General features: G+C 47.1%; 1 protein-coding gene across 4 annotated transcripts; it reads right to left on the minus strand.

Moving 5' to 3' along the window:
- Positions 1-3,561: 3,561 nt before the first annotated feature.
- LOC115502261 (zinc finger protein 814-like) lies at positions 3,562-13,936 on the minus strand. 4 transcript variants are annotated; one of them, XM_030297463.1, is made up of 4 exons: positions 12,955-13,410; positions 11,341-11,534; positions 11,108-11,234; positions 3,562-7,125 (listed from the first exon to the last, which is right to left on the minus strand). In XM_030297463.1, the coding sequence occupies exons 2-4, from the start codon at positions 11,368-11,370 to the stop codon at positions 4,709-4,711; spliced, it is 2,574 nt and encodes an 857-aa protein (XP_030153323.1). In that variant the 5' UTR covers positions 11,371-11,534; positions 12,955-13,410; the 3' UTR covers positions 3,562-4,708. The 4 variants fall into 4 exon arrangements, with proteins under 4 accessions (XP_030153323.1, XP_030153322.1, XP_030153320.1 ...); XM_030297462.1 differs by having other exon boundaries at positions 11,341-12,655; XM_030297460.1 differs by lacking the exons at positions 11,341-11,534; positions 12,955-13,410 and adding an exon at positions 13,677-13,936.
- Between the last annotated feature and the right edge of the window lie 6,907 nt (positions 13,937-20,843).

Raw genomic sequence — 20,843 nt, forward strand, 5'->3', positions numbered from 1 at the left:
CTGTGGAATCAGTCGTTGAGAATTTAGTCCACTGTGTTCCCTGTTAGCCTCCCTGAACGAGATTCACCCCCAACTTGTTCCTCTGCCTTGGGATTTTGTCACCGCTGAGCAGCCAAACCTAGTCCACTTGGGACCCCCAGGATTGGTGCTCTTATATCCCTGTACCCCACAGTACAACAAACTCATAATTTGTTGACCAACCTGCGCCTGAGGTGTTTTCCCTTAACATAATCTTGGACAACCTAACCCAATGAGTTTAGCCCAGATGTCACACCCCGTCACCCCGAGGAGCTTCCAGAGTGGTCACAATTGTGCACGTGGAAAGGAATCAAGAACTCACCTGTGGACTGGGCTGTGTCCCTCGGGCGCCTCCCGGGTCAAGAATGGCCAGCGCTCCGGGCAATGCATCGCATTAAGGATCGACAGTGGGACCTTGAGCTCCACAGGACATACGGGGACTCAACCCAGCAGGTCCTTCCAAAGTCACCTCCGGGGGGTGCCATTTTCCTCCCCTGTCCCTTGCCACTCCTGACCTGCGACCCAGCACCTTTTTCTCCCTGCAGGCCCCTTCCTGGCTGATGCTCTGAGATGACACCACCGTCACGTGGGGGTCCGAGGAAAAAAGGTCTCAGCGGGTTCCTACACTAAGGCCGCTGACCTCTCCTTCTGGGAGTGTCACCCTCCTCTGCCTGCCCCACTGGCTCCCAGTCCTCCCTGGAGAGGGGGAAGCCAGAAATGGCCGCAGTGCCCCGGCCAGCAGTCTTCCCCTGAGTGGGAGGGCTGGTAAGGCAACCTAGATTCAGGGTGAGATGCACCAAAGGCATTCATCTTTGGGGAATGCACTCAACTATTACAGAAAGAAAGAGTTACATCACATGGAGGTGATCACTAGAGGGTGAGAAATCCCTCCAAGGTACTGGGTGGGATCCGAGGAAGCAATCTGAACCCAGCGGGTTTGCCCGACAACCTGGTCACCACTAAGGTGAGGCCAGCCATATTTTCACTCACCCATCAGGGTGTTTAGGGAGGTCCCTCCCCTCTGGCCAATCAGGATTAACATCTTCTCCTGAGGCTTGTGCAGACCTGCAGCTGGCTCAAGGCACCCCCACCTCCACCCCCACCCCAGCTCCTGTCCGCCTGGGATTGTAAAGTCTCCTGCACACGCCAAAGTTTAGTCTTCCACCAAACACCCAAGTGGAATTTTCCAGCGCCTTCTCCCAGCATATCCCGCTCTCATGATGGGAGAATTTACACTTTGGAAATTGGCAAGCACTACAAAGCAGGGCTGCAGTTTTGTATTTCTGAATGCCTGGATGTAAGAAAGCGAAGACATAATGGTAAGAATGCACACTAAACTTACACATGTATGGTGTTCTGGGCCGTCACGTGTGCAGGACACAAAAGCAGCTGAGTGAAAATAGTGAAGAAATAGCCTAACACTGTTACTATGACTCCATACAGCAACTTGTCACACCATTTAAGAATGAGGAAAATTCAAATACATACCATTGCTGTATGCGTTTCTTATTTGTAAATGAAAATGGAAATAGCCATAAGTCATCGGAAAGATAATGGGCAAACGATATGAACAGAAATTGTACCAAAGGAGATAGACGGGTGGTACATAAACACACGAAAAAATACTCAAAACCAACACCCCTAGGAAATGCAATGGCAACAGCACTACACACTTATGAAATGCGCTGACATTACAGACTGGCCCTATCAAGTAGTGGCAGGGACTGGAGGCACTGGAACTCTCATACATGCTGGTGGGAATGCAGACTGAAGTTTCGATCGCATTTTGGCAGTTTCTTAAAAATATCAGCACTAACCTACCTGTGACGGGCATTGCGCTTTGAGTCACACCACAAGAGAAAGGAAACCTCTATCCACATAGAGAACGGTAATGAAAATTTTGAGAGAGCACCTTGTTTACAAACGCCAAAACTCTAAGTAACCCAAATGGTCCAAACAGATGAATGGGTAAATAGTGGTATACTTCCAGAGAAGAAAATAGTAGTATTGCCTGGAAGGGACGTATACGCAAAATGACCTCCAAACCTTAAGCAAGGGAAAAGGTTGAGAAGTCCAGCTTGAGGAGAAACGGTTTATTTACGGACTCAGGGACAGAAGCGTGACCTTGGCACCCATAAGAGGAGTCGGTCCCTGCACCACCAACTCCAGGACGACCAGTTTTTACAGCCAAGGAGGCTGGGGAGTACCTGGGAGACTACTTGGGAGGTGAATGTTTCAGAACAAGCATGTGCCACAGGCACAGCTAGTACCAACAATGCTGGCTAGGCGTGTCAAAAAAGCTACCTCTCTGGACTATGAAACCACCCTTGTCTTGTATCCTCTTCCTCTCTCGCACGATGGCCTTGAGACGTAAACACCAGAGAGGATATGCGAGTTCAGACACCTTTGGATTATTTTATGACAGTGACCTCTTGGACACAGGACACATGTGTCCAGAGTGAAGAATTTCTGTACACACTGATCCTGCCCGGTCACTAGAACACCCGTGGATACATATTTATAAGAGATACACTCCACTAAGTGGCTGATGTCTCCTCTATTCCCTCATTACCCTATCTTCTAGATTACCAATTACAGTTCCCTTGCCCCTGTGGTGTAACACACGAATAGTGTGCATCAGGCCACATGGCTCCTTTGAAGCATTTGGGGTAGATATTCCACTCAATAGTGCCTGGCAGTATGTGGTATCAGCTGTGGACAAACAAAATATTCATGTTGTCTCCACAACCACTGGAGATGGTTTCATAACCACTGGAGATGCTTCCTCTTCAGGGTGACCTCTGAGCACAGGAAAATTGCCGGCATCCACACAGAAGCCAGATATACAACACAGGGGGCTGTGTTATCCAGAACTGCCATAACGGTGTCCGACACACGAGGTGATTAGACAACAGAAATTTACTTCCACACAAATCTGGAGTCTAGAAATTGGACATAAGGTATCAGCAGGGTCAGTTTCTTCTGAGGCCTCTCTCCTTGGCTTGGAGATGGGGATTTCTTGGTCTTCAAATGGTCATCCTTCCGTACCACTATTCTCAGCTCCTTTTCTTCTAAGGACACCAGTCATACTAAGAGTACTAAGACTCCATCCTAATAACCTCATTCTCATTAAACTTCAACTTCATTCTCATGAAACATGCTATGTCTAACTACAGTCACATTCTGACATACTGGGGGTCACAACTTAAACATAGGAATTTGGGGTACACGATTCAGCCCACAACAAAGGTGTTGGGTCACAATGCGAATTCACATCCAAGCTGCACGGTATGTGTCGTAGTTATTTTTTTATTTACAATTATCCAAGACACAGTAAGTTTGGGATGCAATGAAATCTGTTCACTTCTTCATGCTGGCAGACGCCAATTCTGCTCTCAAACAACCCCTTTGAGTGAATACAACACATAAGGTTAAAGGTAATTAAACAAAAAAGGCATTTATTAATGCATAAACCAGAGCAAAACGTGGCACCAAATTCCTGTGCTGGTGACTTGGGTGCTGCACAGATTGATCACAATCAGGAGACCAACAATGTCCTAAGAGACTCAGCCTCTCTGCAAGACACCACCCCAAACTCAGTTCGGGTAGGCGGGTCAACACTGGGTCACATCCACGTCCTGACTTAGAAGGGAACAAGGAGTTCCAATTACCCACAATGTCCGTCGCCAATGACAAAGCGCAGAGGTCAGCATGCTTGAGCACGGTGGGTGGTGGCTGATACACATGATGGGAACCTGGCAAGTGGCAGGGGTGAAGTGACTTTTGCTACAGAAACCGGCAGTGATTTCAATTGAGCAATGACTCCAACCACAGCAAAAGCACAACGCAGCTTCTGTATTTTTCTGAAATAGCTTCAAATTATGGAAGTCACTCCCCTCTGGACATTCAGGTGAACAAAGTTCAACTCAGGTAGGTGTCTGCCTTGCAAACGGTTCTCCTCCACTGTGATTACATGAAGCAAGGAAAGATCACCTTCTCTGCTAGTTTAGTCTTTCTGCAGTGTGACCTCTGAGCGTGGAATGAAGACAGAACACTGGACTAAAGGAATGGTCATGTACCTCACCCATGAGGCTCTGCTCCAAGGTGAATTCAGATTTCAAAACTATCTTTGGTCAAAAGATTACCCATATTCTTCACATTTGTCTCAGCTCAGGCTGCTCTAACAAAATATCACAAAGGAGGGGGCTTGTAAACAAACAAGAAGTTTCCCAGTTGTGGAGGTTGTATATCTGACCTACCATTCCGCATATGGCCTGGTTCTGTGACTGGTCCACCAGTTTCCTGATTTATAGATCATTTTCTCAAGGGTCCTCACATGACTGATAGGGGAAGGAAACTTGCTTTAGAGATATTAACCCCACTCATGAGTGTTCCACACACCTGACCATTCTCAACTGAAATACCTCCCAAAGATATCACCTGTTAATACTATTCCATCAGACTACTCCTGAAATCATTGTTGCACAATATGCTAATTTGGATGTAAATTAAAAAAAATAAAAAATACAAGTTAATAAAAAAAATACCATTCCTTCAGAATGGGTATTCAACATAGAAATTTTAGTGAACATGAACATTCAGGTCATCATGTTAAGAATCAAGACATTTTCTACCGTATAGTTTCTCATGTTGAGTACGTTTTTAGAGTTAGTTGAAAGACTTCCTACATTCATGGCACTCCTAAGGCCTTTCTCTTGTGTGCACTCTTGCGATGATAACTAAGAGCTGGATGACTGATAAAAGCCTTCCCACATTCACTGCACTCATAAGGCCTTTCTCCTGTGTGAATTCTCTGGTGTTTTATGAATGTGGATCTATACTTCAACGATTTCCCACACTCATTACACTTATAAGGCCGTTCAGCTGAGTGAACCTTTATGTGTACATTGAGGGTAGTTCTTCGGGGAAAGGACTTGCCACATTCACTGCATTCATAAGGCCTTTCTTCCGTGTGAACAATCCGGTGAGAATAGAGGAGAGAACGAGCAGTGAAAGCCTTCCCACATTCACTGCACTCATAAGGCTTTTCTCCAGTGTGAATTCTCTGGTGTGACATGAAGGAAGAATTAGAAGTAAAAGATTTCCCACACTGACTACACTCATAAGGACTTCTTCCAAGGTGACAATGACGATGAAACCGTAGGGCACGACTATGACTAAAAGACATTCCACATTCGTTGCATAGGTAAGGCTTTTCTCCTGTGTGAATTCTCTGGTGTTGAATGAATGTCGACTTATAGTTCAGAGATTTCCCACATTCATTACATTTATAAGGCCTTTCACCTGAATGGACTTTTATGTGTTCAGTGAAGCTATTTCTTCGGAGAAAGGACTTGTCACATTCACTGCACTTATAAGGCTTTTCTCCAGTGTGAACTCTCTGGTGATACTGGAGGTCAGACCCAGAGAGGAAAGATTTGCCACATTCACCACACTCATAAGGCCTCTCTGTAATGTGAACTCTCTGGTGATGACGGAGGGAAGAAGTTGAGGAGAAAGATGTCCCACATTTCCTGCACTCATAAGGCCTTTCTCCAGTGTGAACTCTCCGGTGTTCATGGAGGACAGAACTAGTGATAAAAGATTTCCCACATTCACTGCACTCATAAGGCCTTTCTCCCGTATGAACTCTCCGATGATACTGGAGAGCAGAACTAGCGGTAAAAGATTTACCACATTCACTGCACCTGTAAGGTCTTTCTCCTGTGTGAATTCTCTGGTGTTTAATGAACGTTGCCTTCCACTTCAAAGATTTTCCACATTCATTACACTTATAAGGCCTTTCACTTGAGTGAACCTTTACATGTACATTGAGGCTGTTTCTTCGGAGAAAGGACTTGCCACATTCATTGCACTGATACGGCTTTTCTGCACTGTGAACTCTGTGATGATAATGGAGGTCAGACGCAGAGAAAAAAGATTTGCCACATTCATGGCACTTATAAGGCCTTTCTACAGTGTGAATTCTCTTATGATAATGGAGGACAGAACTAGCAGTAAAAGTTTTCCCACATTCACTGCACTCATAAGGCCTTTCTCCAGTGTGAACCCTGCGATGATAACGGAGGCCAGTACTGGAGATATAAGTCTTCCCACATTCCCTACACTGATAAGGTCTTTCCCCTGTGTGAGATCTCTGATGATATCTGAGAGCAGAGATAGAGGTAAAACATTTTGTACAGTCACCACACTTATAACGCCTTTCTCTAGATTGAACCTTCTGAGTAATTAAAACTGAACCATGGCTAAAAGATTTTGAACATCCACTGCAAACATAAACATTTTCTCCACTGTGCCCTCTCTGGGGATGAATGAGCACAGATTTGTGGCTTACGGATTTCCCACATTTGCTGCACGTGTACTGCCTGGACCCAGTGTGAGCCTTTCCATTTTGACTAAGGACAGACCTTTTCCTAATGGATTTTTCACCTTTGCCAAACTCATGATGTCCTTCTGCAGCATGGAATCTCTGGTGGATAGTCAATAAAGATTTGTACCTGAATGTTTTCCCACATTCACTGCACACAAAACACGGTCGTCCAGGCTGCACACTCTCATCCTGAACGGGTGTATGCTCAGGACCAAAGGCTTCCTTGCATTTTCCCCAAGTGTAATGACCTTTACTACTCTGTAAAGTTTCCCTGCACTGGATGATTGTGTTTGGCTTCTCTCCAGTATGAATGGCGTACTGCTGCAGACGAACCACGCCAGGCAGGAAGTCCTTCTGAACCTCTGTACAGGTAAAGGGCTTTCCTGAATCATGGAATCCATATCCCTTCATAAAACAGAGGGTGTCCACACTATTTCTGAATGGTTTCTCTCCCGTATGCTGGTCCGGCTGCTGATGAAAGTTTACGCTGAAGTAAAATTGTTTTCCACATGCCCCACACCTCAACAGTTTCTGGCTGCTTGGCTTTCCCTGGTGCTCAGCCAAGCGGAAAACGTCTCTCAAGACCGGACCACACATCTCACAGGGGTGGGTCTTCCGGGAAGACAGATCTGCCTTGGGTGTGCCGGCCTGTGACACACCTACAGAAACGCTCTGTTCAAGGGGTGCCTCCGCATCCTCTGCTCCACAGCAGCAACCTGAACGCAAAGAAACTCTCATGAAATACTTGGTGACTACAGTGAGGGGTGAGCCCGTCACGCATATGCACCTGTCTCCTGTAGGCACGAGTTGAATAGATACTGTTTCAGACAGTGGAGTTGGAATTCAGGTGAAGGAGTGCCTGCTCTGCGTTACTGGGCCCCTAAAGTCAAAGCATTGTGGACCGCTCACTAGAAGGATACAAATTTAGGATGTGACACAAGGAACAGAGCCGGAATCTAAACCTTACATCTCTTCCCACAGCTTTGTGTAGGACCTTTCTGGCTGCTGATGTTTCGCTGAACAGAAGAGTGTGAGAAAATCCATTCACAAGACATTTGCTGCTATTCACGGTCAGTTTAAGGACACTGAACATCTCATGGCAAAATGTTCAGGGGTCAATATTACGGTAAACAGAAAGTGCAGCGAGAGAAATGGGTGGGATGCGGAGGCCCGAGAAACAGCAATTACCCCTGCGCTGGAAGTCACAGGACTACCAAAGGAGTAGAACACACAAGTACACAAACTCTCAACAGTGAAGAAGGAAAGACAGGAACGAGGTGTGGCCTTTGACAATGGCACCAAAGTCGGGTTGAACAAACAAAGCTGCCTAGTGTGAGCTGAACAGAGTCCTGATATCACACCTTCCCCGGCTGCCATTCACCGGAAATGCCCCCCCGTGAAGCCACATGGTCCTGTCTGCATCATGTCCGTCCTACGCTACACAGAACACTCTTTTCCTGTAAGCGCTAAGTGAGCAACTACAGGGCACAGGGAGAGTAGAAATAATGTAGGAAAAAAAGTAGATGGCCAGGGGTATTCCAGAGCTGCCCTGCACACAACAGACTCAGAAAAGTATCCTATGTGACTGACGTTGGCAGGACTGTAGAATAGGAGATGCCATCTTTCACACCAACAAAATCAATTCAACAGCTGTCTATGAATGACTTTAGACTCCTAGGGCTCAAGGGCCCAATTAAGACGGACTACTATACTGTGCAGCATAAAAGAGAGCAGAAGCACGAAGAAAGGATCGCTGGAGACTATTATCAGAGACACGTGGAGATGGGTAGGAAACGAGCTGGGGCATCTCTATCAGCCACAGGGCAGATGCTACTGCAGTCCCTGCGCAGGAGACGCCAGCTGCCTGCTCCAGGGGACACTCGCACCGAGTTATCCAAATCCTCAAGGCCAAAGCACTCTTGAGAAAGAAGTTCCAAGCTGAAGGCAGACATTTGTGATTTCAAACTCTATTACGAAGCTGTAGTAATCAAAACAATATGCTACTACACATAAAACAGCACTAAAGCATAAAAACAGACCAGTGCAACGGAATAAAGAGCCCGGAAGGAAACCCACACATCTACCGTCCATTAATCCTTGACAATTATGCCAAGAATACACTGGGGAAAGAATACTCTCCTCTCGGGAATCTGAATATCCAAATGACAAAACAATGAAACCGGACCCCCATCTTCCAGCACTTGTGGAAATGAACTCTAAATTGAAAAAAGACTTAAACACAGGACATCAAAACCTAAAACTCCTAGGAAGAACGTATGGAAAATCCTAACTTAATTCCTGTCAATGAGTTTCTGAATGTGACATCAAAAGCATAGACAAAAAGCAAAAACAAGTACCACTGTACAAAATTCAAAAGTTGCAGCAGAGCCAAAGAAATACACAAGAGGGGCACCTGGGTGGCTCAGTAGGTTGGGCGTCTGACTTCAGCTCAGGTCATGATTTCACAGCTCGTGAGTTCGAGCCCCACGTGAGGCTCTGTGCTGACAGCTCAGAGCCTCAAGCCTGCTTCAAATTCGGTGCCTCCCTCTCTCTCTGCCCAAACCCACTTGCATTCTGTCTCTGTGTCTCTCAGAAATAAGTAAACAGTAAAAGAAAAAAAAGTCAAGAGGTAGCATGTTGGTGAGGATGTGGAGGGAAAAAAAACCCCTTGAGCATTGTTGCTGGGAATATAAATAGGCAAGTTATGGAAAATGTTAGGGGAGACCCACAAGAAAATTAAAAATAGAACTACCGTATGGTCCACCGTTGCCATTCCTGGGTATGTATCGCAAGGAAACAAAATCAGAAACTCCACAAATGACCTGCACTTGCACATACCGCAGTATTATTCACAATAGCCAATATATGGAAACACCATGAAGTGTGCTGAGTGTTGTTTTCTTTAAGGTTTATTTGTTCATGAGACAGAGAGAGTGTGAGTTGGGGAGGGGCAGAGAGACGGCGGGAGACACAGAATCTGAAGCAGGCTCCAGGCTCTAAGGTGTCAGCACAGAACCTGATGCGGGGCTTGAACTCACTGACCGCGAGATCATGATGTGAGCAGAAGTTGGAGGCTTAACTGAAGGAGTCACCCAGACGCCCCTAAGTGTGGTGAGTGTTTAAAGTGACAAAGAAGGGGCACCTGGCAGGCTCAGTGGTGGGGTACAGGACTCTTAATCTCAGGGTTCAGAGTTCAAGCTCCACTTTGGGCACGGAGCATACTTTTAAAAAACTAAAATACATAAATAAATTGTATTTTAAAAATAAACGAATACAGTGACAAAGAACATTTAGGACACACACATACGTAAATAATAGGTCATAAAAAAAAGAAGGCAACACTGCCACTTGCCACAACATGGATGAACCTGGAATACATTATGCTAATCAAATAAGCCATACAGCAAAAAACAAATCCTGTATGATATCACTTATAGATATTCTTTAAAAAAAGAAAAATCTGGGGCGCCTAGGTGGCTCAGTTGGTTAAGCATCTGACTTTGGCTCAAGTCTAGATATCAGGGTTCGTGAGCACAGCCCCGCATCAGGCTCCCTGCTGTCAGCAGAGCCCACGTGGGATCCTGTCTCCCTCTTTCTTCCCCCATTCCCTGCTGGTTCTCTCTCTCAAAATAAATAAATAAAAAATTAAAAAAAAAAAAATCACACCCCCAGAAGGTAGAAAAGCTAAAAGCTAAGGAATGGGGGAAATGGAGAGATCCTGGTCAGGGGAACACATTTCCCTTTATAAGATGAGTAAGTTCTGGGCACCTGGGTGGCCCAGTCTGATAAACATCCCCCTCCTGATTTCGGCTCAGATCATGATCTCACCTTGGCTCAATGCTAAGCAGGAAGCCTAGTTGAGATTTTGTCTTCCTCCCTCAGTCTGGCCCTCCCCTGCTCACACGTTCTCTGTCTCTCAAAATAAATAAAAAACACTAAAAAAATTTTTTTAAAGCTAACTAAGTTCAAAGGACCTAACAGCATGTTGACTACACTTGTGAATACTGTACTGTATGCTTGGAATTTGCTAAGGGAGTAGATATTAAGCTTCTCACGAACCGCAAAAGGTAATTATGTCAACGAATCGGTGTGTTGACTACCTTCTATTTGGAACTAGTTTCCTAATGTATAAGCAGATCAAATCCTCATGTAATACACTTTCGAAATGGAATCTTCCTGGTCAGTTCATACCTCAACGAAACGGAAGGGATGGGGGCAGGTAGAAGAAGAGATGTAAACACCACCAAAAGAACCATACAAGACAGTCTTGAGAAGTAGCCCATAGTCCTCATAAGTACGACCCAGTCAATCCTTGCAATTTCCGGCAGAGGCAGGCAAGGAAATGTCAGTCAAAAGAAGGTATCAAAACAGGGGCCATAGAGAAGGCATGGATCTCAACACAGTGACCCGGTGGGTCAGAGGGTAAGTAAGGCACAATCCGTTAGCGTCACTGACTGACTACTCTTTTACCCTATGAGGGTTCGGCACAGAGAGCACTGGGACGGCAGGGGAGAGAAAAGGGCACACCAACACCCCAGCCTTAGCAACAAATGCAACCACCACGGAAGCTGGGGGAGCAAGCAGGGCCCACAGTCCACACCCAAGAGGTACAAAGCATCCCCTAGGGAATGGGCAGTTGGGGGCTAAAGCGGGAATACAGAGCCCAGTCCAGGTCACTGGGGAGGGTGAGGGCCTTACCCAGGGAGGATATAAGTGTAAAGTTCTCCAGCATCACGTCATAGTACAGCCGTCTCTGAGCCTCATCAAGAAGTCTCCATTCCTTCCAGGAGAAGTAGATGGCAATGTCCTCAAAGGTCACACCACCCTGTCATGAAACGGACAGATGGCACCATGAACATTCTCCCTCGGAGAACCCACAATCTAAACCCTGACACATACACCCCATTCTCCCCAGCCACGCCAGCTCCTACCTCAGAATAAATACCAGGTCCTGGTGTCATTAATGCCACCGTCTCCTCACCATCCCACCAATCACTGTGTTCGGTCCTCAGCAATAACAGGCAGGGGGTGCGTAGATGCAATCTGCGGGGGCCAATCTGGGTTTGGCCCCCCAAGCGCCATCCTTTCTGCCTGGAAATTCCCGTGGAGTCTCCCCGAATGTGCCCTCAAACACAGACAATTATGGACCCACCTCGACCAGTCAGTCTCCAGTCCCAGGGCCCTGAGACCCTAAGCTCACAATCACACTCACACTCCCTCTCCAAGTGAACATGACCCTGTAGTCTGCACCTCCCTCACACCTTCAGACCCCACAGTTGCGCCCCCACAGCTTCCTGCCCCACACCAAAGGATGCCCCTTGACTCACACTGGGACCTGTCACATGACACCCAAAGGATGTGTGACAAATCCAAACAGGTTCCACGACAACCCCAGCACTCTCATGCATCCCACCACAGGGAAAGCCTCAAATGCGGCCGAGGAGTCCCCCTCGCCTGCCGGGGATCCTGGCTTCAGGGACACACACCCACAGCCACGTGGCCGTTTCAGATACTCCCAGTCCCTCTAATACTTCTGTGCTGCCCGTGCTGTCCCTCCAACAGTCACAACCCTCCACTCTGCACTGAACCTTTGTGAAAAGCCCAGCCCTAAAGGTCTCCCTGCCAGGCACAGAGACGCACAAGTGACCACACTGGCCCCACACCTTATCCATCAGCAAGACTGTGAAACGGCCCGGACACCAGAAAAGCGCACCACAAAGTTCTGGTGAAGCCCTACACCACTGAACAAAGGGCAGCCCCGACTCCCTGTCACCTCGCCGCAATTACTCCTAGGTGTCCTCAGCCATCTCTTGTCCCATCATGCCATGGAAGCCTTACCCACCCATCCACCTGCCACATCTTTCTCTCTCCTTCGCCTGTGCCCGCACTGCCCAGCAGCCCCAACCAGGCGCTGAGCCAGGGAACCACTCTTCAGCACACCTCACTAAGGCCCTCTGACCTACTAATAGCATTGCCCCCCTAGTCTGCACCCCCTCCTCAATGTGATCCAAACCTCCGCCGGGGCCACACAACTGCCGTCACTTTTCAAAGTTTCCATCCTGAAACCTGCCCCGCTTTCCCGGGTTTTCCTGCCCCGCTGCCCACTGGATGACGTCACTCACGCCTCTCTGAACATCTAAGACTTAACGACGTCCAAGCAACCTGGGAGATCTCCAAGGACAATCAACCTACTGCCACCTTCCGTCCAGCTGATGGGAGCGTCCACCCCTTCCGCTGCTAGGACCGCTGAAAATTAATAACGGGAAACCTCACTAAAAGGGAGTCGGGAGGACGCAGCTGGGGGAGCTCTCACGCACTACCGCCATGATCAGTGCACACCCCACAGGACCACACACTTGAACTTGGGGACTGGGAAACTACCTCCTCTACTAGCCCAGACGGGAAAAGGCAGGCTTTCGGGACCACCTCACCCACAGCTCAGCCAACCGGAAGCCACTATACTTTCAATTCCCAGTTTACTCTCAGGGACTTGTAGATTTTAACAGCCTTCCCAACTTAGCCCCTTCCCCTTTAAAAACGCCTACCTCTCTCGTGTCCTGCAGACTGGCCTACCGTTGAGCCTCAGCTTGCTTGTTCCAGACTGCGGTGCTCTTTCGTTCTCAAAGAAACTCAGTTTTGCCCGTCAAATAACTGGCAGATTATACTCCAAAGGACCAAAGCCCCCAGGCATTCCGGGACCCCTCCCTTTCTCCTGTCACCTGCAACACCCCAAATTTGCCTTGGCCCTTCTCGAACCCGGGGCCAAAATTCAACCGCTTCTCGGACATCCACGGTGACCGTTCTGGCCCGTCAACGATGACACACACTGGCGCAGGCACCCCCTCCTGCGCTCCCTGCCCCCTCTGCCCCCCACCCCTGCAATCTGTCCTCTCCGCAGCCAGATTGGGCCTATCTATTTACACCTGGGTTACACCGCCTGGCACACCGCCAGCACGGATGGACTGCTCAGGCAGCCAGGTGACAGGCCTCACGGGCGCCGCTGCACCGTGCGTCGCTGAAACAACCGAGACCTGCCGTGCCCCGCTGGTGGCGCAGGCCCCCTGCAGCCCTGCACCAGCCGGCCCCTCCCCTGCAGCCCGTTCGTTCCCGCACCCCGTCATGCCGGCTCAGACGCGGGGACCCCGCCCGCGAGCGCCTCCTCGGCCCGGACACCGGGACCTGGGCCGCAGGGACGCGAGCAGGCGCCCCGCGCTCGGGCCTGGAGGGTCAGGGGCGGGGCGGGTGGACCTGGGGGCCGCGCGTTTACCTCAGCCGGGTTCCTAGGCGCTGCCGCCGCCATCGGACTCTGTGGGAGAACTGACACTCGAGCCCGCGGTCCCAGTTCCGGCCCCGGCGGGGAGCAGCCCGAGTGGCGTCAGCGAGTCGTTATCCCCAGTCTATGCGGCGGGGACGTCGCCTCCCCTCGCGCTTTGTCAGTTTGTCACCTCGTCCCCGAAAGTCCGCTCCGGAACCTTAGAGGTTGAGCCGACCTGAGGAAAGGCCAGAAGTCGTCCGAGGGGTGAGGCCGGAAGTCCCGCCCCCAGCGGCTGCGCACGCCTAGAAATCCCTTTCCTGTTCCCTTGTTGGCTCCTCGCTCTGTCCTCTGTGCCCGGTGTCTTCCGGGTACCTTAGCTCCCAGTGCAGTATCTGAGAGTGGGTTCTGTACCCTGGAGCTTTGGAGCAGAAGTAGCTTCTGCACCCGGAGCCTGGACACGCCTCACCTGGCAGGTTACTGGAAAGTGCTGGTCCTACCCACGGGGAACTGCTTTGAACCTTGTTAAAAACCGAGTAGAGCCCTGATTTCACACCCCATGAAGCTCAAGCAGCTTCCAAAGGAAAACTTATTTTAGATGCTCCCACGACCTCTTCCTAGCGGAAATTACACCTCGTTCCGTTGTGTACAGTACTTTAGAAGTCAAATTAATGAAGATTTGGGGTGATGGTGGGGTGGCCTGTAGCTGACGGCCAATAAAGATTTCTTGAAGACATCTTTGGTGCAAAAAGGTGATTTTCTTAAAGCACGGGGACAGGACCCATATGGAGAGACTAGTTATATATTTGGGGATTGGGGGAGGTAAGTCACTGTGAAGTTTCCAATGAGATTTTCTTATGCTAAAGAAGAGTCACAGGATATTGGAGGCCTAGCTATTGTCAAGCTAAGGTTGTTTTTCCCTCTAGCAAATCATTAGCATTAAGACAGTAGGATTTCCTGGAGAAACATTTTACTCTGCCACCCTCAAGTAGTTGTCAATGGGCTGTGGGTTATAAGGAAATTTAATTCTATCTGCCATTTCCTCCTGCCTTTGTTCCGACATCAAAATGTGTCTGTGCACAGCTGGAAAGATGTTGTTGCTCTTCAAATGCTTGCAGCCTGAATTGTTAGAGTCAATTTGTAATTGGTTAGAACAATAGAAAAGTCCCGGTTACCATAAAAATTCAGCCCAGTGCATTTTAAAGGTCTTTAGGATTAGTCATTCATTTGTGAATTGGGCAGCATCACATCTACTAAGTAGAGGGAAGCAACAAGGGGCTACAGAAAGCTTAAGGTAAGAACTTCATAAACAGGAAAAAAAAAGGATTATGTCAGGTGAGGTCACTTTGTTATGGGACACAAAGGTCTTATCAGGGGAATACCTCGTCTTTGGTGATGGAAAGGGTCCATCCATATGGCTAATTACCTTTTTGGTATTGACCCCAATATTCCTGACTGACCAACCCCAAACTAAATTTCTGGGGTTGGTTGAGAGGACAATGGGTTTAGGTATTATGCCCAGGTTTGGTGACATGGCCTAGCAGAAGTGACTCCATCTGAGGCCTGTGGTTTTCTTTGTCACACCCTATACAGGTCAGTGACAGGGAAGATGGAAGAGGGATGGTAGGCCACCCTGAGTTAGGTGAACAATGACGAGGTTAGCCACTGGTTCTGATGAGGGAGTATGAGGCAGGCTGAGGGGCAAAATACAGGCTGCACCCCCCTCCCCAACCAAGTGGAATATGTGTGATATTCCTTAGACACTCCTGGCTACTGAACAACAAAGGAAAGAGGTTAAGTGCTTGCCATGGTAATGTGGGAAACTAAGGCAAATGAAAAATTAAATTTCCTTACTGCCTATGGCCCATTGACAAGTCCTTGAGACTGGCAGAGTGACCACCCTTTTAGGATTTCAGGACCACCTTTTTAGGATTTCAGCTGCCTCAAGGATGACACTTTACAGGGAGCAAAAGAGAACCTTGGCTTCACATTATCCCAACCTCGAGGATCCTGTAAGTCAACTTCTCAACTGTCCCAAGATACATGCTGGCAATCATACTCCAAGCTTATGGTTCCCTGATATGAATCTAAAGGGTCTCATCACTGAGACTTTATTAAACGGTGATAAATGATGTTTCCCTAGCAACAGCTAGCCTCTCAAGGTCCTGGAAACCTTGCTTCCAAAATTACTTAGAGAGATACTCTATCCCTGACCCCCCTCCCAACCTGAGGGTATATAATGAGTTACCTGTCACAACCCCAGTGCAGCTCTTCCTGCCCACAAGTCCTGTCCCATGCTTTAATAAAATCACCGTTTTGCAGGAAAGACATCTTCAAGAATTCTTTTTTGGCCGTCGGCTCTTGACCCCATGAACCCCCCCATCACCCCAAAACTTCATCACTTCTACACTTGCCTGAATCGTGATTGTGTCCCATCTGTTGAGAAACACTTTTATCCATATATTTTTACTTTATATTTTCATATATACTTGATGAAGGAGCATAAGTAAAGCTGACAGGCCACAAATGCTCCCCACCCCATTTGCGATTTGTGTGACATTTCTCAGGTACTCCTGGCTGCCCAAGGACAAAGGAAAGGACAGAAAACAAATGGCTGGTAGAGATCACAGTTATACAGGACAGGAGTCTCCATCAGTTTGCAAATATCTTAGTAAATTACAAGAAAAAGGCAATCTTAATCAATAGCCTAATCTCCAGAAAACTATAGGCTCAGTTTCCTCGAGCTCCAACATCACCCATCAATAGTGATATGAGGGAACAAAGGCAGAAAGAAGGAAATGGCAGGTAAAATTTCCTTATAACCTGCAGCCCATTGGCAGATAGATACTTGAGGCAGGCAGAGTAAAATGTTTCTCCAGGAACTCCCTACTTTCTTAATGCTAATGCTTTGCTAGAGGGAAAAAACAACCTTAGCTTGACAATAGTTGGGTCTCCATTATCCTGTGACTCTTGTTTAGCATATGAAAATCTCACTGGAAACTTCCCCTTGACTTTACCTCCCCCAACTCCTAAATATATATCCAGTCTCTCCACAGGGTCTGGGGCAGCTCTTCCTGCCCACAGGTCCTGTCCTCATACTTTAATAAAATCACTTTTTTTGCACCAAAGATGTCTTAAAGAATTCTTTCTTGGTCGTTGTCTCTGGACCACCCCTCCCTCACCCCCAAACTTCATCATACTCCATTTTTTTTTTAGGAGTCTGACATTAATCTCAAACAGAGAGCAACTTAACTGATGCTGTTTTGGGTCCCAAACACACGTTGCCATTTTCAGTTGGAGCGAGTGTGCAAAGGGAGAATCTGAACCCTGAGTTAAAGGGTCATTTGAACCCGATGATCTCATCTCCTTGCTGGGAAGTGATTCTTAGTTCTTCAGGCACTGGCAGTAGGAATTGAAAGTATGCTACAAAATCAGATGTGAAAAGCCATTTCAGAAAGCAGTTCACAACATTTATCTAGTGGTTTAAAGGCAGTGGCCGAAGTACCTATGGGTAAACCAACATTCTATCTACACATCAGTAAAGACTAAAAAACAGTTACAAACTCACAGGACTTTTAGAAGCCGACTCTAAGTAGTCTGAGAAGATAGAATCAAATGGAGCATGTGACTGTGCTACACCAATGTGCTTGGTCATTGTGAAGGTTTTATCTCCAAATTGTGATATTTTTTTTTTTTTTTTTTTGAGAGAGAGGGCATATGCGAGTAAAGGGCAGAGAGAGAGAGAATCCCATGAGGGGCAGAAAGAGAGAGAGGGAGAGAGAGAGTAAGAAGTGTGGCTCATCTAAAGTGGTGCTTGTGTTCACCCTAAGGGGGGTGGGGCTCAAGCTCACCCAATGTGGGACTCGAACTCAAGAACCATGAGATCATGACCTGAGCTGAAGTCAGATGCTTAACTGACTGAGACACTCAGGCACCCTGACTTTTTCATTTTTGAAAACACTGAGTAATACTACTTTCAAGCTTTAAAATAAACAGCCAGTTATTTTATTAGCAAACTGAGTTTATTCAGGAAAAGCAGAGGAATTTCAACTGCATATAAGCACACTATTGCATACCACTAGCAAATCTGAGGAAACACAGGAAAAGTTGTCTTTTACTAGGTTTTAGAAGGAAATTGGGGAGGAATATTTCAATAAATGACATTGAAGAACAAGAGTTTGAGTTTACAGTAGTTTTTCATTGGCTGCATGCCATGGTTAGTGTGTCCTTGCTGGGACACGGAGAGATCATCCTTCTTTTATTTAAAGCTAAAGATTAAAGTCCTACCTGGGCAGCATCCTCCCTGTCAAGATCTAAATTCTTTTCCTTTTTCCTGCTGATTTTTCATGTCCAACCTATGTGAGAGGTCAGCCTTCAGGGCCTCCTGACTCCATTCTATTTTTTTTTTAATGTTCATTTACTTGAGAGACAGAGAGCACAGCAAGGTGCAGAGATAGAGGGAAAGAGAGAGAATCCCAAGCAGTCTCCATGCTGTCAGTGCAGAGCCCAACATGGGGCTCAGTCTCACCATCTGTAAGATCCTGAAATGAGTTGAAAACAAGAATTGGACGCTTATTTGACTAAGCTACCTAGGTCCCCCTCCTGAGTCCATTTTAAATGAGGCATCCTTTACTAATTTTCACACTACTTTGGAGAGAGACATAAAGGGGACATTTAGGGCACCAAGAATAGTTAAAATGAGAGGGAAATTGAAATGTCATTTTATTCACTGTTCTAAGAAATGTGCACTGAGCGCATACTGGGTTTTCAGGAACTTTTGGGACATGCATGAGAGAAATGCAGGCACAAGACAAGCAATCCCATCTTCATGTTACTTTTATTATGTTCAAGGAAGACACAGGAAACAGGGAAGCAGAAATAGTAAGTTATATTGTATGTTAGAAGGTGGCAGCTGCTACGGAAACAAAGATAGGTAATTTTGTGAGAACAGCAGACTGGATGTAATATTACACTGGGCGATAAGGAAGCCCTCCTTAATTAGAGCACCACTGAGGGGTGCCTGGCTGTCTCAGTTGGTAGAGCATGCAACTTGATCTTGAGGTGGTAAGTTCATGTCCCATGTTGGCTGTAGAGATTACTTAAAAATAAAATCTTTTTTTTTTAACATTTATTCATTTCTGAGAGACAGAGAGAGACAGAGCACGACTGGGGGAGGGGCAGAGAGAGAGGGAGACACATAACCCTAAGCAGCCTTAAGGGTCTGAGCTGTCAGTACAGAGTCTGATGCAGGGCTCAAACCCATGAACCATGAGATCATGACATGAGCCAAAGTCGGTCACTTAACTGAGCCACCCAGGTGCCCCTAAAAATACAATCTTTAAGAGGTGCCTGGGTGGCTCTGTTGGTTGAGCATCTAACTCTCGATTTTGATTCAGGTCATGATCTTATGGCTCATGAGTTCAAACCCTGCATCAGGCTCTGCACTGACAGTGTGGAGCCTGCTTGGAATTCTCTCTCTCTGCTCCTTCCCCCACCCTCAAAATAAATAAATAAACTTAAAATTTTTTAAATAAAATCTTTAAAATTAATAAATAAAAGCAGAACTGAGCAAGGATGAGCCTTATGGGCTTTTTTTTTTAATTTTTTTTTTCAACGTTTTTATTTATTTTTGGGACAGACAGAGACAGAGCATGAACGGGGGAGGGGCAGAGAGAGAGGGAGACACAGAATCGGAAACAGGCTCCGAGCCATCAGCCCAGAGCCTGACGCGGGGCTCGAACTCACAGACCGTGAGATCGTGACCTGGCTGAAGTCGGATGCTTAACCGACTGCGCCACCCAGGCGCCCCTTATGGGCTTTTTTAAATTAGTTCTGTTAAAAGATAAACTGAGGTATATTAAAATTTCACAGTATATTTCACCATACAGCAAATCCAATCAGGCAGCACCAAAACAAACTAGGGGAAAGGCTTTTGTAGACAAAAAGGGAAAACGAAGCAAATAAGTTATAAGATTGGCTATAGCTTAAGGAATTGCCTTACTTAGGAAAGCCTAGTTAGTTGGCTGCTTGAGATTGGGTGTTCTTAGGATTGTTTTCTTACCCTTGAGGCATTCACAAGAATTTGTTTGAAAATAGGTTTCTGTTTGCTTATGTAGGCAGCTAGAGCATTGGAGCCTCCTGAGTATAATGGCCGCCTTTTTTTATTTAATTAATTAATTTATTTATTTTTAACATTTTTAACCTTTATTTATTTATTTATTTTTAACGTTTATTTATTTTTGAGACAGAGAGAGACAGAGCATGAACGGGGGAGAGTCAGAGAGAGGGAGACACAGAATCTGAAACAGGCTTCAGGCTCTGAGCTGTCAGCAGAGCCCGAGGCGGGGCTCGAACTCACGGACCGGAGATCATGACCTGAGCCGAAGTCGGAAGCTTAACCGACTGAGCCACCCAGGTGCCCCAACCTTTATTTATTTTTAAGAGAGACGGAGACAGAGTGACAGCTGGGGAGGGGCTGAGAGAGAGGGAGACACAGAATCCAAAGCAGGCTCCAGGCTCTGAGCTGTCAGCACAGGGCCCAACACAGGACTTGAACTCACAAACCGCAAGATCATGACCTGAGCTGAAGTCGGGCGCTAAACTGACTGAGCCACCCAGGTGCCCCTATAATGGCCTTCGTGATTTACAGTTCCAAGCAAAAGAAGCAGGTGGCTAGATGACTTTAGTGTGTGGATTCCTTGGCAGTAAGGAGCCCCTGGACTCTAGCCCTCTAAGCCTATGGACTGCTTGATTCATTGCAGAGATGCTCAGGAGGTGTCCATTAAAACCTTCACTCTGGGGTGGGGATGGGGGGCAGTGCTAACATGGTGGCATAGTAGGAGGATCCTAGGTCATCTCTTCCCTCAGACACAACAGGATAACTATCATATCACTCTGAGTACCCATAAAATCAACATGAGGTCTGACAGAATAAATCTCACAACTAGAGAGAGAAAAGAGGCCACACTGAGGAATGTAAGAAGTGTAGAGATGTGGTTTGGGGAGAAACATATGTTGGGTGCTGCTGAGGGAAGAGAGCCCAGGTCACTGAGAAAGAGAGAGAGCACAGGAGACCACAAGAGGAGGAAATTTCCCCAAAGCCATTGGCTGGGAAAACAAGTGGATTGATTTCCTGAGCTTTTGCAACCAGCAGGGCTCAAAGAATGTAGTTTTAAAGTTTGG

This window comes from Lynx canadensis, chromosome E2 (genome assembly GCF_007474595.2).
Source record: "Lynx canadensis isolate LIC74 chromosome E2, mLynCan4.pri.v2, whole genome shotgun sequence".
Taxonomy (NCBI): Eukaryota; Metazoa; Chordata; class Mammalia; order Carnivora; family Felidae; genus Lynx; species Lynx canadensis.

Coding starts and splice junctions, on each gene's coding strand:
- LOC115502261 (XM_030297460.1), bottom strand. CDS start 13,709: ATGGCGGCGGCAGCGCCTAGGAACCCGGCTGAG. Junction 11,235..13,676: donor CGCCTAGGAACCCGGCTGAG/GTAAACGCGCGG, acceptor GTTTCATGACAG/GGTGGTGTGACCTTTGAGGA. Junction 7,126..11,107: donor TACACTTATATCCTCCCTGG/GTAAGGCCCTCA, acceptor CTTTGCGTTCAG/GTTGCTGCTGTGGAGCAGAG.